General features: G+C 36.9%; 1 protein-coding gene and 1 pseudogene across 4 annotated transcripts in view; one reads left to right on the top strand and one right to left on the bottom strand.

Moving 5' to 3' along the window:
* NME5 (NME/NM23 family member 5) overlaps nt 1–17,038 on the top strand; it is a 30,803-nt gene that overhangs the window by 12,824 nt on the left and 941 nt on the right. The window contains exons 5-6 of one of the 4 annotated variants that reach the window (XM_081500775.1): nt 4,191–4,271; nt 9,492–9,584. In XM_081500775.1, coding sequence (XP_081356901.1) covers nt 4,191–4,271; nt 9,492–9,584 — 174 coding nt within the window. Of the gene's footprint in view, nt 1–4,190; nt 4,272–9,491; nt 9,611–17,038 lie in introns of all 4 variants that reach the window. The other 3 variants (XM_081500772.1, XM_081500776.1, XM_081500774.1) reach the window with 3 other exon arrangements.
* Nucleotides 4,828–7,092, bottom strand: LOC145509389 (heat shock protein HSP 90-alpha pseudogene; annotated as a pseudogene).

Genomic DNA, 17,038 nt, shown 5'->3' with positions numbered 1-17,038 from the left:
CTGAACGTTGAGCTTTAAGCCAACTTTTTCACTCTCCTCCTTCACCTTCATCAAGAGGCTCTTTAGTTCTTCTTCACTTTCTGCCATAAGGGTGGTGTCATCCGCATATCTGAGGTTATTGATATTTCTCCCGGCAATCTTGATTCCAGCTTGTGTTTCTTCCAGCCCAGCGTTTCTCATGATGTACTCTGCATATAAGTTAAATAAGCAGGGTGACAATATACAGCCTTGACGTACTCCTTTTCCTATTTGGAACCAGTCTGTTGTTCCATGTCCAGTTCTAATTGTTGCTTCCTGACCTGCATACAGGTTTCTCAAGAGACAGGTCAGATGGTCTGGTATTCCCATCTCTTTCAGAATTTTCCACAGTTTATTTTGATCCACACAGTCAAAGGCTTTGGCATAGTCAATAAAGCAGAAATAGATGTTTTTCTGGAACTCTCTTGCTTTTTCGATGATCCAGTGGATATTGGCAATTTGATCTCTGGTTCCTCTGCCTTTTCTAAAACCAGCTTGAACATCTGGAAGTTCATGGTTCACGTATTGCTGAAGCCTGGCTTGGAGAATTTTGAGCATTACTTTACTAGCATGTGAGATGAGTGCAATTGTGCGGTAATTTGAGCATTCTTTGGCATTGCCTCTCTTTGGGATTGGAACGAAAACTGACCTTTTCCAGTCCTGTGGCCACTGCTGAGTTTTCCAAATTTGCTGGCATATTGAGTGCAGCACTTTCACAGCATCACCTTTGAGGATTTGAAATAGCTCCACTGGAATTCCATCACCTCCACTAGCTTGGTTCGTAGTGATGCTTTCTAAGGCCCACTTTACTTCACATTCCAGGATGTCTGGCTCTAGGTGAGGGATCACACCATCGTGATTATCTGGGTCGTGAAGATCTTTTTTGTACAGTTCTTCTGTGTATTCTTGCCACCTCTTCTTAATATCTTCTGCTTCTGTTAGGTCCATACCATTTCTGTCCTTTATTGAGCCTATCTTTGCATGAAATGTTCCTTTGGTATCTCTAATTTTCTTGAAGAGGTCTCTAGTCTTTCCCAATCTGTTGTTTTCCTCTATTTGTTTGCACTGATCGCTGAGGAAGGCTTTCTTATCTCTCCTTGCTATTCTTTGGAACTCTGCATTCAGATGAGAATATCTTTCCTTTTCTCCTTTGCTTTTCGCTTCTCTTCTCTTCCCAGCTATCTGTAAGGCCTCCTCAGACAGCCATTTGCTTTTTTGCATTTCTTTTCCATGGGGATTGTCTTGATCCCTGTCTCCTGTACAATGTCACGAACCTCCATCCATAGTTCATCAGGCACTCTGTCTATCAGGTCTAGTCCCTTAAATCTATTTGTCACTTCCACGGTATACTCATAAGGGATTTGATCTAGGTCATACCTGAATGGACTAGTGGTTTTCCCTACTTTCTTCAATTTAAGTCTGAATTTGGCAATAAGCAGTTCATGATCTGAGCCACCGTCTGCTCCCGGTCTTGTTTTTGCTGACTGTATAGAGCTTCTCCATCTTTGGCTGCAAAGAATATAATCAATCTGATTTCGGTGTTGACCATCTGGTGATGTCCACGTGTAGAGTCTTCTCTTGTGTTGTTGGAATAAGGTGTTTGCTATTACCAGTGCGTTCTCGTGGCAAAACTCTATTAGCCTTTGTCCTGCTTCATTCTGTACTCCAAGGCCAAACTTGCCTGTTACGCCAGGTGTTTCTTGACTTCCTGCTTTTTCATTCCAGTCCCCTATAATGAAAAGGACATCTTTTTTGGGTGTTAGTTCTAGAAGGTCTTGTAGGTCTTCATAGAACCATTCAACTTCAGCTTCTTTGGCGTTACTGGTCGGGGCATAGTCTTGGATTACCGTGATATTGAATGGTTTGCCTTGGAAACAAACAGAGATCATTCTGTCGTTTTTGTTATTTTGTTATTTGTATTTTGTTATTACTCCTTTTAGTTATCCCTAAATGCATTAGTTGAATTTGTTACAAATGAAACGAGACTCTTCTTTGGCACTCTTGATGGATTTGCCATATTCTCTAATAATAGTTTACTGTTTATCTAACAAACACTCATGCTTTTATGAAATTCATAGTTCTCCAGCCCTTTTTTTTGGTTTCTATCCTGTGAAGTTATAAACCTTTTAGAAGTGGATATAATGAGGAACAACACTGATGTTCTTATTTTTAATAATATTTTTGGAGCAGAAAAGAAATTTGGTGATTTTCATTATATAGAAAAAAGTCAAAGCATTGGGCAGTTTTGAAAATTTTTTTGGCCTTTTTTTCCTCTCAGTAATTTAGACCTATTCCTCAGTATTTTTCTGCTGAAGATTTATTCAAAGAAAACTTAAAATTGTCTTGGAGATTTAAAAGTTCGGATTTTTTAACGAACAAAAACTGTTTTAAAGATACCTATACACAAAAGGATTTGCTTACTACATACTTAGTTCTTACTGCGACTGAAATTTCTGTCGTATCTATCCCCTTAAGGTATCTTTTTCTTTGGAGCTGTTTTTATTTCGGAATATTTACACAAAAGGAGATAGCATAGCAGCCGTGAAATTAAAAGACGCTTGCTCTTTGGAAGAAAAGCTATGACCAACCTAGACAGCATATTAAAAAGCAGGGACATTACTTTGCCAACAAAGGTCCATCTAGTCAAAACTGTGGATCTTCCAGTAGTCGTGTATGGATGTGAGAGTTGGACCATAAGGAAGGTTGAGCACTGACGAATTGATGCTTTTGAACTGTGGTGTTGGAGAAGATTCTTGAGAGTTCCTTGGACTGCAAGGAGATCAAACCAGTCCATCCTAAAAGTAATCAGTCCTGAATATTCATTGGAAGGACTGATGCTAAAGTAGAAGCTCCAATACTTTGCCCATCTGTTGGGAAGAGCTGACTCATTAGAAAAGACACTGATGCTGGGAAAGCAGGAGGAGAAGGGGATGACAGAGGATGAGATGGTTGGATGGCATCACTAACTCAATGGATATGAGTTTGAGCAAACTTGGGGAGATGGTGAAGGACAGAGAAGCCTGACGTGCTGCAGCCTATGGGGTCGCAAAGAGTCAGACATGACTGAGTGAACAACAACAACGAAGATCACATAGTATAATAAACCACTAATGAACCCATCATTCAGTTTCAACGATTGTGATCAGTCTTCTTTTTTTTAAAAAAATATAAGTATAGTTGATTTAGACCAGTCTTGTTTCATCTATCGCTCCTGCTTGTATTTCTCCTGCTTCTGTATTATTTTGGGGCACATCTTGAACATGAGATGTCTTTTTGATGTGGTAGATGTTTAGATTTTGTCCTCCTAATGAATTAGACTTTTTCTCCTTAGCTTTTAACTAAAATAGAGTTAAAAACTCATTTATCTTAAGTGGAACAAATTTTTTAGAAGCCCATCTTACTCATAGGGTTATATCCTTAGACTGTTAGTTTGTATTGCCTTTGATATTATTAATTAATCCTCTGTATACAGTTAGACAATTGAGAAGCAGCAGTTGTAGGTTAGATATAAATGATTACCTACTACACTGCAGATCTCTTGCTAAGAGAATGTGAAGTCCTTGAGAGAAAGTTTTTGGAGTTTGTGATATGAGCTCCTTCTTGCTTAGCAATGAGGAACTATGTGCAGAACCCTATACGATAAGTCACTAAAGCAAGTTACAAAGATATTCTAAGACATATTCCTAAATTCTTGAAAAAGCTAGTGCTCTTCCTTTTTAATAGGGATTGCTGATTTAAAACTTTACTACATTCCATTCATTCAGCAAGTTTATTGAGTTATTGAGTTGTGCCAGAAATACAAAAATGAATAAGATATCTCTGCTCTCTCAAGATGATTTTATTTTAAAAGTCTATAAAAATAAATATACAATGCAATATGTAACTTCTGCCATGAAAAAGCCTTTAAAAGTACAGTGGAAAAAAAAAAGTACAGTGGAAATTTATTTATGTGAGAAACATGAAAACACGTTTTAGTTTCTCATTAATTCATCCAACTCTGTTGTCAAAAATCAGTTGACCATATATGTATATATCTACTTTTAGATTCTCAGTTCTGCTTCATTGATCTTTATTGTCTGTTCTTATGTCAGTACCATACAGTCTTAATATTGTGGTTTCATAATAGCATTTTTTTCTTTTTTATATATCTGTATTTGTTCCAACTCTTAAAGAAGTGTGTGGCTTGAACTCTACATTTCTACTCACAAAACTTGTTCTGAGTTATTTTTCAAATGGCTTTGCAACATGCCTAGGTAGGCTTTTTATTTTGCTACTCTAAATATTATTTTCCTTTATAAACAATCCCTATATATGGATAGTGACTCCCATCAAGTTGGTTCAGTTTAACATACTCATTTCTAGGGTCCTGGCACATGCGGTACTATGACTGTCGGGGTTGGAAGGTTTAACAAGTAGATCCCAGAAAATGAAAGTTGCTTTAATGAGTACTTTTCTTTTAAACATCAAGGTATATACTTCAGAACACTTTAGTGACGAGATATGGTCCACTAAAGAATCTATTTGATAGCTAAACACTTCAGACCAAGAAGTTAACATAGGTTACATACACCTTACAACAAACACTACTTCTGTCTGTTAAAGTAAGCCAGCGTGAAACTAGGAAAGAAAAGTTAGCTCTACTTCGTGACTAAAGTATCACACTTAATAGAAATCTTAACTTTCCCCTAAAGTAGCTGTCATGCCATATATATTTTTAAATGGTAATAAAAATAAATACTTGAAAACATGTTATCAGAAGAAATGGAGACAGAGTGTTGAACATGTAACCACATAATCCTCAGGCAGAGCTTAGTCTACTTCTTCCATATGAGAATGGTCAACATCTTCCAAGGGCAATGTCTCCTCAGTTATGGCAGCATTGCTGTTGTCAGTAGTGGGGTCATTCTTGTGGATCAGTTCAGTCGCTCAGTCATGTCCAACCCTTTGCGACTCCATGAACTGCAGCACGCCAGGCCTCCCTGTCCATCACCAACTCCCAAAGTCCACCCAAACCCATGTCCATCGAATTGGTGGTGCCATCCAACCATCTCATCCTCTGTTGTCCCCTTCTCCTCCTGCCCTCAATCTTTCCCAGCATCAGGGTCTTTTCAAATGAGTCAGCTCTTCGCATGAGGTGGCCAAAGTATTGGAGTTTCAGCTTCAGCATCAGTCCTTCCAATGAATATTCAGGACTGATTTCCTTTAGGATGGACTGGTTGGATCTCAAGAGTCTTCTCTAACACCACAGTTCAAAAGCATCAATTCTTCGGCGCTCAGCTTTCTTTATAGTCCAACTCTCAGATCCATACATGACTACTGGAAAAACCATAGCCTTGACTAGACGGACCTTTGTTGACAAAGTAATGTTTCTGCTTTTCAATATGCTGTCTAGGTTGGTCATAACTCTCCTTCCAAGGAGTAAGCATCTTTTAATTTCATGGCTGCAGTCACCATCTGCAGTGATTTTGGAGCCCAGAAAAATAAAGTCAGCCACTGTGTCCACAGTTTCCGCATCTATCTGCCATGAAGTGATGGGACTGGATGCCATGATCTTAGTTTTCTGAATGTTGAGCTTTAAGCCAACTTTTTCACTCTCCTCTTTTACTTTCATCAAGAGGCTCTTTAATTCTTCTTTACTTTCTGCCATAAGGGTGGTGTCATTTGCATATCTGAGGTTATTGATATTTCTCCTGGCAATCTTGATTCCAGCTTGTGCTTCTTCCAGCTCAGCATTTCTCATGATGTACTCTGCATATAAGTTAAATAGGCAGGGTGACAATATACAGCCTTGATGTACTCCTTTTCCTGTTTGGAACCAGTCAGTTGTTCCATGTCCAGTTCTAACTGTTGCTTCCTGACCTGCATACAGGTTTCTCAAGAGGCAGGTCAGGTGGTCTGGTATTCCCATCTCTTTCAGAATCTTCCACAGTTTATTGTGATCCACACAGTCAAAGGCTTTGGCATAGTCAATAAAGAAGAAATAGATGTTTTTCTGGAACTCTCTTGCTTTTTCGGATGTTGGCAATTTGATCTCTGGTTCCTCTGCCTTTTCTAAAACCAGCTTGAACATCTAGAAGTTCACGGTTCACGTATTGCTGAAGCCTGGCTTGGAGAATTTTAAGCATTACTTTACTAGTGGATACCAAGACCAAATTTGATCATCCTGTAGATCCTGTTAGCATGCGTCTGGGAATCCTCCAGACCAAAGCCAAGATAGGAGAGCCACTTCATACAGTAGGATGACCCAGTCCTTCACAGACTTGTCATTATTATCAGCCTTTTGCTTCAGGGTCTTGATGATGAAATGGTCTGGGATTTACCTCCAGGTGCTTCTTTGCTTCCATGTAACCCATTGAGTTGTCTCTTAGGGCTTGAGCCTTCATGATTCTTTCCATGTTTGCTATCCAGCTGTACGTGCTCGTGACAGTGCAGCACAGGGATGTCACCAGTAGGTTTGATACAACCATCTTTTTTGTCGAGGGTTTGAAATTTTTTCTTATTTATTTTTGGCTGTGCTGAGTCTTTGTTATTGTGCAGGCTTTTCTTTACTTGCTGCAAGCAGGGCTGCTCTCTAGTTGCAGTGCAGGGGCTTCTTATTGTAGTGGCTTCTCTTGTTGCAGAGTATGGGCTCTAGGGTGCATGGGCTTCAGTAGTTTCTGCATGTAAACTCAGTAGTTGGAGTTCCCAGGCTCCAGAGCACAGGCTCAGTATGGCACATGGACTTAGTTGCTCTACAGCATGTGGGATCCTCCTGGACCAGGGATCAAACCCTTGTCTTCTGCACTGGCAGATGAATTTTTTTTTTTTTTTTTACCACTTTACCACTTATCACTTTACCACTGAGCCACTAGGGAGGCCCTCTTCCTATTTCTTTTTCTCCTCGTCTTGTGGAAGTTCCAGGCCCTCTTCAATGACTGACATTAAAGTCTCGCCCTCAAACTTCTTTAGCTGTTGCACACAGTACTCATCAAGTACCAATTCCACAATCTGGGCCACACTATTACTGATTGGGTGCCTGACCCCTTCAGTTATTAAGTAGTCAAGTAACCAAGGACAGGACTTCTTTTGCACCATAGCTCCAATTCATCAGTTCATCTCAGAGAAACATCAGTTCATCTCAAAGATACCAAGCATAAATAGAGTCAATGTTCCCAGGAAGAATTCTGATATTATCTGAAAATCCAAGTCTCCCAAGCCTCAGGTTATCAGCCAGGCTTGGCCACCCTTCCCCAGCAGCCAAGTGTCAGTTGTTCCTCATTAAAGGTTTTGAAATCAAGTTAAGTGGAAATTCTCCAAAATTCAAATAATAAATAGCCAGAGACAAATAATAAATAATTTTCAAAAATAGAGAAACAATCCAAAAATGAAGATAAACAGTTTTATTCACAGTAACATCAAAAACAATAAGATATTTAAGAATAAATTTAACAAAAGAAGTGCAATTCATGTGCACTGAAAAGTACAAAACAAAATGTTGCTGAGAGAAATGAAAGAATATCTAAATAAATAGACATCCCCTTTTAGGGGTTTCCCTGCTGGCTCAGGTGGTAAAGAATCTGCCTGTGATATGGGAGACCTGGGTTCGATCCCTGGGTCAGGAAGGTCTCTTGAAAAAGGAAACGGCAATCCACTCCAGTTTTCTTAAGAATTCCATGAACACAGGAGCCTGGCGGGCTACAATCTGTGTGTTTGCAAAGAGTCGGACACGACTGAGCAACTAACACTTTCCTGCATCAGAAGAGTCAATATGACAGTTCACTACAAATTGATGGATAAATTTAATGCAGTCCCTATCAAAGTCTATGCATGCTTTTATGTAGAAATTAACAAGTCAATTCCAAAATGTATATGGAGTTGCAAAGGATCTAGAAGAGCTAAGGCAATTTTGAAAGAGAAGAACAAAGTTGGAAGACTTCCACTAACCTGATTTCAACCTATTATGAAACTGCAGTAATTAAAGCTGTATGGTCCTGATGTAAGGATAGACATAAAGATCAATGAAGCAGAATTGAGAATCTAGAAGTAGATTCTTACATTTATGGCCAATTGATTTTCCATGAAAGTGCCTAGACAGTTTGATGGGGAGAGGGTGATCTCTTCAACAAATGGTGCAGAGACAACTGGATGTCCACATGCAAAAACAAAAACCAGCATAGACCCTTGCTTCACACCACACATAAATAGACCTAAACATAAGAGGTAAAAACAAGCTTTGGTTTTTAGGAAGAGCACCAGCTTTTTCAAGGATTAGGAATATGTCCTAGAATATCTTTATAACTTGCTTTAGTGACTCATCATATAGGGTTTTGTATATCATTCCTGACTGACTGCTAAGCAAAAGGGAGCTCATATCACAAACTCTTCTAACTGGAAGAAAATATAGAAAATCTTTATTACCTTGAGTTGGACAAAGAGTTCTTATATATGACGTCACAAATATGATCTGTAAAATAAAATATTGATACATTGGACTACATCAAAATTCAAAGCTTTTCTTCTTTAAAAGTCGTCATTAAATGTATGAAAAAATAAATCATAGACTGGGAGAAAATACTTGCAAATCATATATCAGATAAAGCGCTTGTATCTAGAATATATTAATATAAAGAATTTTTACAATTCAATACAAACAACTGAATTAAAAACTGGGCAAAAGATTTGAATAGGTATTTCACAAAAGAAGATAACTGGATAATAAGTACATGAAAAAGTGCTCAGCATAATCACTGAGGAAATGCAGATCGAAAGCACCATGAGATACCTTTGCTTACCCACTAGAATAGTTATAATCAATGGCAAGGATATAGAGATACTTTGGACCCTTTTTGTTTCTGGTAGAAATATGTTTTTTGTTGTATTGCAAGTCTGGGTCACCTATAGTGTTCAAACAAAGCTGAAAAGACTAAAATTTCCTTAAATCTTAGATAATTTATTTTAACACCTGAAAAATAAGCAGCAATATTAATATATACTATTATAAAAATAGCTTTTATGTGTATGTTCAATAGTTCATAAGAGAGCAAGAAGCATGTATTATTTACTCTTGTATCTGTACCACTGTGCAAACTGCCTCCATTTTGTTGACAGGAGTTAATTTTTGTGATAAATTAATCTAGATTATATGTATTCTTTCAGCTTTTCATAACATTGTCCATTATGTATTTACTGTTAAAAAATGGAAATGTAAATGCAAAAAAGGAGATTATTGAAAACCGAATCAGAATCTTATGTGTGAGCACTATCAATATATTGATGTATTTTTTGCTATTTGTATGAGTCTTATTTTTGTGTATGTGATTGTGTGTTTTTGAACAAACTATTTGCTATGCATCTATTTCTGTTTCCTTTTTTTAAAAAAGAAAAACTAAGTATTTCTCATGTCATTAAAATGTCTTTGAATGTGTCCTTTTTAATGACTGTATAATATTTCATCATTTATGTTAGCTTTAATGGAAATACATTTGTATTTGCAGTGATTGTTGAGCCCATTCCAGTTGGACAAGCTGCTAAGGACTATTTAAATTTGTATGTAACGCCAACTCTGCTTAAAGGACTCACAGAACTTTGTAAGCAAAAACCAGCAGATCCTTTTGTAAGAAATCTTTTTATTCATACTTAAGAATACTGTCTATAGCTTTTATAATTAAAATAGTCTTTGAAATATATAGAGGGTCATTTAAAAAAGCAATTTTATATACATTTTAGATACTTCCTTTTGTATGACATTTGATTACAGTTGACCCTTGAGTAAGAGTAGGGCTTAGGGGCACTGACCCTTTGCACAGTCAAAAGTCTGGCATACCAAGAGTTCCCATGTGCAACAACTAAGACCCAGTGCAGCCAAAATAAATAAATACTTTAAAAAAAATCTGGCATATAATTTATAGTAGGCCCTTGTATCCTCAGTTCCTCTGTATCTGTGATTTCTGCATCCTGGGTTCAGCCAGTTGTAGATTTGTGTGCTGCTGCTGCTACTAAGTTGCTTCAGTCATGTCCGACTCTGTGCAACCACATAGATGGCAGCCCACCAGGCTCCCCCATCCCTGGAATTCTCCAGGCAAGAATACTGGAGTGGGTTGCCATTTCCTTCTCCAGTGCATGAAAGGGAAAAGTGAAAGTGAAGTCGCTCAGTCGTGTTCGACTCTTCGTGACCCCATGGACTGCAGCCCGCCAGGTTTCTCTGTCCATGGACTTTTCCAGGCAAGAATACTGAAGTGGGTTACCATTTCCTTCTCCTGATTTTAATTTTTTTGAGGAGCCTATTACTTTCTTTGCTGGCTATATCAACTTAAATTACAACCAGCAGTGCACAAGGGTTCTCTTTTTTCACATCTTTGCCAACATTTGTTATTTGTGTTTTTTAAAAAATTAATTTAGTAATTTTTTTGGTCTTCATTGCTGTTTGTGGGCTTTCTCTAGTTGCAGTGAATGGGGGCTACTCTTCATTGCAGTGGACAGGCTTCTCATGGCATGGCTTTTTTGTTGTAGAGCATGGACTCTAGGGAGCTCAGTAGCTCAGGGCCTAGTATTTGCAGCATGTGGGCCCTAGAAAATGGGTTCAGTAGTTGTGACTCATGGATTCAGTTGCTACAGGACATGTGGAATCTTCCTAGACCAGGGATTGAATGGATGTCCCCTGCATTGGCAGGTGAATTCTTTTTTTTCTCCATTTTTTTGTTTGTTTTCTTTTTTTTTTTCCCTTTCATTTTTTTCTGTTTTGTTTTTCTCATTTTTTAAAAAAATCTTTTTTATTAATTTTTTTCAAATCCTTGTGTCGAGGGCTGGTTTTCAATAGATCTCAGCAAGGGAGCTGCGGTGCTATGTATGAATCCCTGATAGCAGGTGAATTCTTAACCACTGGACCACCAGGCAAGTCCTATTTGTGTTCTTTTTGATGATAGCCATTCTGATTGATGTGAGGTGATAACTCATTGCGGTTTTGATTTGCATTTCCCTGATGGTTAGTGATGTTGTGTCTGTTGGCCATCTGTTTGTCTTCTTTGGAAAAATATCTATTCAGGTTCTCTGCCCATTTTTAAATTCAGTTTTTGTTTTTATGATGTTGAGGTGTATGAGTTCTTTGTATATATTGAATATTAATTTCTTATCAGATATATTATTTGCAAATACCTTCTCCCATTCAGTAGGCTGTCTTTTCATTTCATTGATAGTTTCCTTTGCTGTGCAAAAGCTTTTTGTTTTATGTGGTCCCATTTGGATTTTTTTGCTTTTGCTTCCCTTGCCTGAGGAAAAATATATCCAAAAATATATTGCTAATAATACAATATTGTGAATCAACTATATTTCAATTAATATTTTTAAAAATATATTACTAAGACTGATTTCAAAGTTGCATACTGCATGTGTTTTCTTCTAGGAATTTTATGGTTTCCTTTCTGCAGTTAAGTCTTTATCCATCTTTCACTTATTTTTGTATATTGTGTGAGAGAGTAGTTCAGATTAATTCTTTTGCATGTGGCTATTCAGTTTTCCTAAAACCATTTATTGAAGAGATTGTCTTTTCCCCACTGTATTTCTTGTCTTCTTTGGCATAAGTTAATTGACCATATAAGTGTGGTTTCATTTCTGGTTCTCTATTCTTTTCTGTTGATCTGTGTGTCTGTTTTTATGCCAGTATCATACTTCTTTGGTTATTATAGCTCTGTAGTATAGTTTAAAATCAGGGCATGTGATACCTCTAGCTTTGTTCTTGTTTCTCAAGATCATTTTGGCTATTGAATGTCTTTTGTGTTTCCATACAAGTTTTGGAATTATTTGTTCTAGTTCTGTGGAAAATGCCGTGGGTATTTTGATAGGGATTGCGTTAAATTTTGTTGTGGTTAGTATGGTTATTTTAACAATAGTAATTCTTCTAATTCATTAATGTAACATTTTTCCATTTGTTTGTGTTTACAGTTTCATCAGTGTAATAACAGCTTTCTTAGTACAGGTCTTTTACCTCCTTAGTTAGATGTATTTTTAGGTATTTTTTAATGCAATTGTAAATGTGATTGGTTTCTTAATTTCTCTTTTTGTTGGTAGTGTCTAGAAACAACACATTTCTGTATTTGTACTGTGAAACTTCACTGAGTTTATTAGTTCTAACAGTTTTTTGGTGATGTCTTTAAGGTTTTCTCTGTATAATATCATGTCATCTTCAAATTGTGACAGTTATACTTCTTCCTTTCCTGTTTGGATTTCTTTTATTTTTTAATTAATTTTTTTTTTCTGGTTGCTGTGGCTAGGGCTTTTAACACTATGCTGAAGAAAAGTGACAAAAGTGAGTATTCTTGTATGATGTTACTGTGGGCTAGTCATATATGATCTTTATTATGTTGAGGTATCATCCCTCTATACTCACTTTGCTGAGAATTTTTATTGTAGATGGATGTTGCATTTTGTCAAAAGCTTTTTGTTCATCTGTTAAGTTGATTGTATGATTTTTATTCTTCAGAATGTGATGTATTACATTGATTTGCAAAAATTGAACCATCCTTGCAGCCCTGGAATAAATCCCACTTGATCATAGTGTACGATTCTTTTAATGTATAGAATTCAGTTTTCTTTGAGTATTTTTGCTGCTATGCTTATCAGTGATACTGACCTATAATTTTCTTTTCTGGTGTTGTTTTTGTCTAGTTTTGGTGTCAGGGTAATCTTGGCCTCATCAAATGGACTTGGAAACATTTTTTTTCCTCTTCAGTTTTTTGGAATAGTTTGAGAAGGATAGGTGTAAGAATTCTTTATGTATTGTTATATCAAGCTTTGTTGTATTAGCTGCAAAAATATTTCTCTTTTTGTTTAATTTCTAATTTTGCCTTTTAAATAATATTCAATAAGTCAAACCTTAATTTTTTTTCTTATTGTGAGTTTTACTTTATCATCTAAGTTTAGAAAGTTCTATTCCATTGAAGGTTTTGCTAAACATTCACTTTCGTTTTCTTCTATTAATAGTCTTTTTCATTTTTAACTTTACTTTTATATATACCACAAAATGAAGATCTAAATTGATTTTTTTTCTGACCAATTGTTCTTGTACATTGATTTATGAGGCCACATTTATCACATATAAAATTCTATATGTGAGCATGTATTCTACTATGTTGATCTGTATGTTCTGATAACAGTACCACAATAAGCAATTGTTTTTAACATTATTTTCAGTACGTTTGTATATACTTAACAATTTTTTTGTTTTTTTGGTGGTAAATATAAGATAAACTTTGTCATTTTAACCATTTTCAAGTGTACAATTCAGTGGGATTAATTATACTCACAGTGTTGTATAGCCATCATGACTACCTATTTCCAAAACTTTTTCATCATCCTAAACAGAAACGCTGTAACCGTTAAGCGATAACTCCCCATTATCTCCTTCTGCCATCCTTTAGTAACCTCTAGTCTGTTTTCTGTCTCCATGAATTTGTCTATTCTAGATATTTCACATGTTACATATAAGAGTTATATAATATTGGGGTTTTTTGTGTCTGACTTATGTCACTTGGCATAATGCTTTCAAAGTTCATTCATGTAGTAGCATGTACCAGAATTTCATCCCCTTTATAGTTGAATAATATTTGATTTTATATATATATATATATATATATATATTTATCCATTCATCTGTTGATGGATACTTAGATCGTTTCTCCCTTCTGGCTATTGTACATAATGTTGCAGTGAACACTGGTGTATAAGTATCTGTTTGAGTACCTGTTTTCATTTCTTTGAAGTATGTACTTAAGAGTGAATTTTCTGGGTCATATGATCATTCTGAGTTTAGCTTATTCAGTAACCACTAAGTTATTTGCCAGCAAATTTGGAAAACTCAGCAGTGTCCACAGGACTGGAAGACGTCAGTCTTCGTTCCAATCCCAAAGAAAGGCAATGCCAAAGAATGCTCAAACCGCACAATTGCACTCATCTCACATGCTAGTAAAGTAATGCTCAAAATTCTCCAAGCCAGGCTTCAGCAATACGTGAACCGTGAACTTCCAGATGTTCAAGCTGGTTTTAGAAAAGGCAGAGGAACCAGAGATCAAATTGCCAATATCCACTGGATCATCGAAAAAGCAAGAGAGTTCCAGAAAAACATCTATTTCTGCTTTATTGACTACGTCAAAGCCTTTGACTGTGTGGATCACAATAAACTGTGGAAAATTCTGAAAGAGATGGGAATACCAGACCATCTGACCTGTCTCTTGAGAAACCTGTATGCAGGTCAGGAAGCAACAGTTAGAACTGGACATGGAACAACAGACTGGTTCCAAATAGGAAAAGGAGTACATCAAGGCTGTATATTGTCACCCTGCTTATTTAACTTATATGCAGAGTACATCATGAGAAACGCTGGGCTGGAAGAAACACAAGCTGGAATCAAGATTGCTGGGAGAAATATCAATAACCTCAGATATGCAGATGACACCACCCTTATGGCAGAAAGTGAAGAAGAACTGAAGAGCCTCTTGATGAAGGTGAAGGAGGAGAGTGAAAAAGTTGGCTTAAAGCTCAACGTTCAGAAAACTAAGATCATGGCATCTGGTCCCATCACTTCATGGGAAATAGATGGGGAAACAGTGGAAACAGTGTCAGACTTTATTTTTTTCGGCTCCAGAATCACTGCTGATGGTGATTGCAGCCATGAAATTAAAAGACGCTTACTCCTTGGAAGGAAGGTTATGGCCAACCTAGATAGCATATTTAAAAGCAGAGACATTACTTTGCCAACAAAGGTCTGTCTAGTCAAGGCTATGGTTTTTCCAGTGGTCATGTATGGATGTGAGAGTTGGACGGTGAAGAAAGCTGAGCGCCACAGAATTGATGCTTTTGAACCATGGTGTTGGAGAAGACTCTTGAGAGTCCCTTGGACTGCAAGGAGATCCAATCAATCCATCCTAAAAGAGATCAATCCTGGGTGTTCATTGGAAGGTCTGATGTTGAAGCTGAAACTCCAATACTTTGGGCACCTCATGCGAAGGGTTGACTCATTGGAAAAGACCCTGATGCTGGGTAGGATTGAGGGCGGGAGGAGAAGGGGACGACAGAGGATGAGATGGTTGGATGGCATCACCGACTCGATGGACATGGGTTTGGGTAGACTCCGGGAGTTGGTGATGGACAGAGAGGCCTGGCGTGCTGCAATTCATGGGGTCGCAAAGAGTCGGACACGACTGAGCGACTGAACTGAACTGAACTGACGTTATTTTTCACAGCAGCTGCACCTGTTTACATTCCCACTAGCAATGTATGAGTGTTCCAGTTTCTCCATATCCTGGCCAACACTTGTTCTTTTCCATTTTTTTTTTTTTAATAATTGTAACCATCTTATTAGATGTGAAATGGCCTATCATTGTGGCTTTGGTTTGCATTTCTCTAATGACAAATGATGTTGATCCTCTTTTCTAGTGTTTATTGGCCATTTATATATTTTCTTCAGAGAAATGTCTGTTCGTGTTCATGTTCTTTGCCTATTTTTAATTGTTTTTGTTGAGTTGTAGGAGTTCTTTTATGTTATAGATTTTAAATCTTTATATGATTTGCAAATATATGTTCCCTTTCTATAGGTTGTCCTTTCACTTTAAAAAATAATAATTTTATTTATTAACTTATTTTTGGCTGTGCTGGATCTTCTTTGCTGTGTGGGCTTTTTTCTAGTTGCAGCATGAGGGGGCTACTCTCTAGTTGCAGTACAAGGGCTTCTCATTACGGTGGCTTATCTTGTAGGGAGCACCATGCGCTAGGGTGCTCGGGCTTCAGTAGCTGTGGCACGTGGCCTTAGTAGTTGCAGTTCCCAGGCTCTGGAGCATAGGCTCAGTAGTTGTGGCACACAGGCTTAGTTGTTTCACAGCATGTGGCATCCTCCCAGATCAGGGATCAAACCCATGTCTCCTGCATTGGCAGGCAGATTCTTCACCTTTGAGCCACTAGGGAAGCCCCATGTCCTTTCACTTTGTTGATGATGTCCTTTGATACATGAAAGTTTTGAATATTTGATAAAGTCTAATTTACCTATTTTTTGTTGTTGTTACTTATGCTTATGTTGTCATAGCTAAGAATCTATTGCCAAATTCAACATTATAAAGATTTACTCCTTTATTTTCTTCTAAGGTTTTAATGAGTTTAACTCTTATATTTATGTTATTGATAAACTTTGAATTTATTTTTTATATTAAGTGAGATAGGGGTCAGCTTCATTTTTTGCATGTGGAAATCCAGTTTCTAAGTACCATCTGTTGAGGACACTGTATCTTCTCCATTGAATGGGCTTGGTACCATTGTCAAAAATCTGTTGGTCATATATATGGGTTTATTTCTGACTCTCAATTCTATTCCATTGATCTATATGTATATCTGTATACCTCATTGTCTTGATCACTGTACCTTTATAGAAGATTTTGAAGAAAAAAAAAGAAGATTTTGAAATTGGGAAGAACAAAATTGGAAAATTCCCCAACTTAGTTTTCTTTCATGACTTTTTTGGCTATTTGGAGCTCCTTGAAATTCTATATGAATTTAAGGATTGACTTTTCCATTTCTGCAAAAACAGCAGTTGGAAATTTGATGGGAATTGTGTTGAATCTGTAGATCACTTTGAAGAGCATTGACATCTTAGCATCTTAACATTATTAAATCTTTTTATCAATGAACATGAGATGTCTTTTCATTTATTTAGATCTTTCAGTTTCTTTCAGCAATGTTTTATGATTTTCAGGACACAGGTTGGTTAATTTATCCTAGATATTTTTTCAAGGCTATTATAAATGAAAGTGATTTCTTAATTTCCTTTCTGAATCATTCATTGTTGATATGTAGAAACACAACTGATTTTCTGTATTGATCTTGTAACCTGCAACTTTTCCATATTCATTTATTGGCTCTAGTAGCTTTCTTAGATTCTTTGGAATTTTTTATACAGGCATACCACGGAGATGTTGCGAGTTAGGTTCCAGACCACGACAGTTAAGCAAGTATTGCAGTAAAGCAAGTCATACAAGTTTTTTGGTTTCCCCATGCATATATA

The sequence above is a fragment of the Giraffa tippelskirchi genome, chromosome 6 (genome assembly GCF_054371585.1).
Source record: "Giraffa tippelskirchi isolate mGirTip1 chromosome 6, T2T-mGirTip1v1.2.pri, whole genome shotgun sequence".
Taxonomy (NCBI): domain Eukaryota; kingdom Metazoa; phylum Chordata; class Mammalia; order Artiodactyla; family Giraffidae; genus Giraffa; species Giraffa tippelskirchi.
This window is presented reverse-complemented; position numbering and strand designations above follow the sequence as displayed.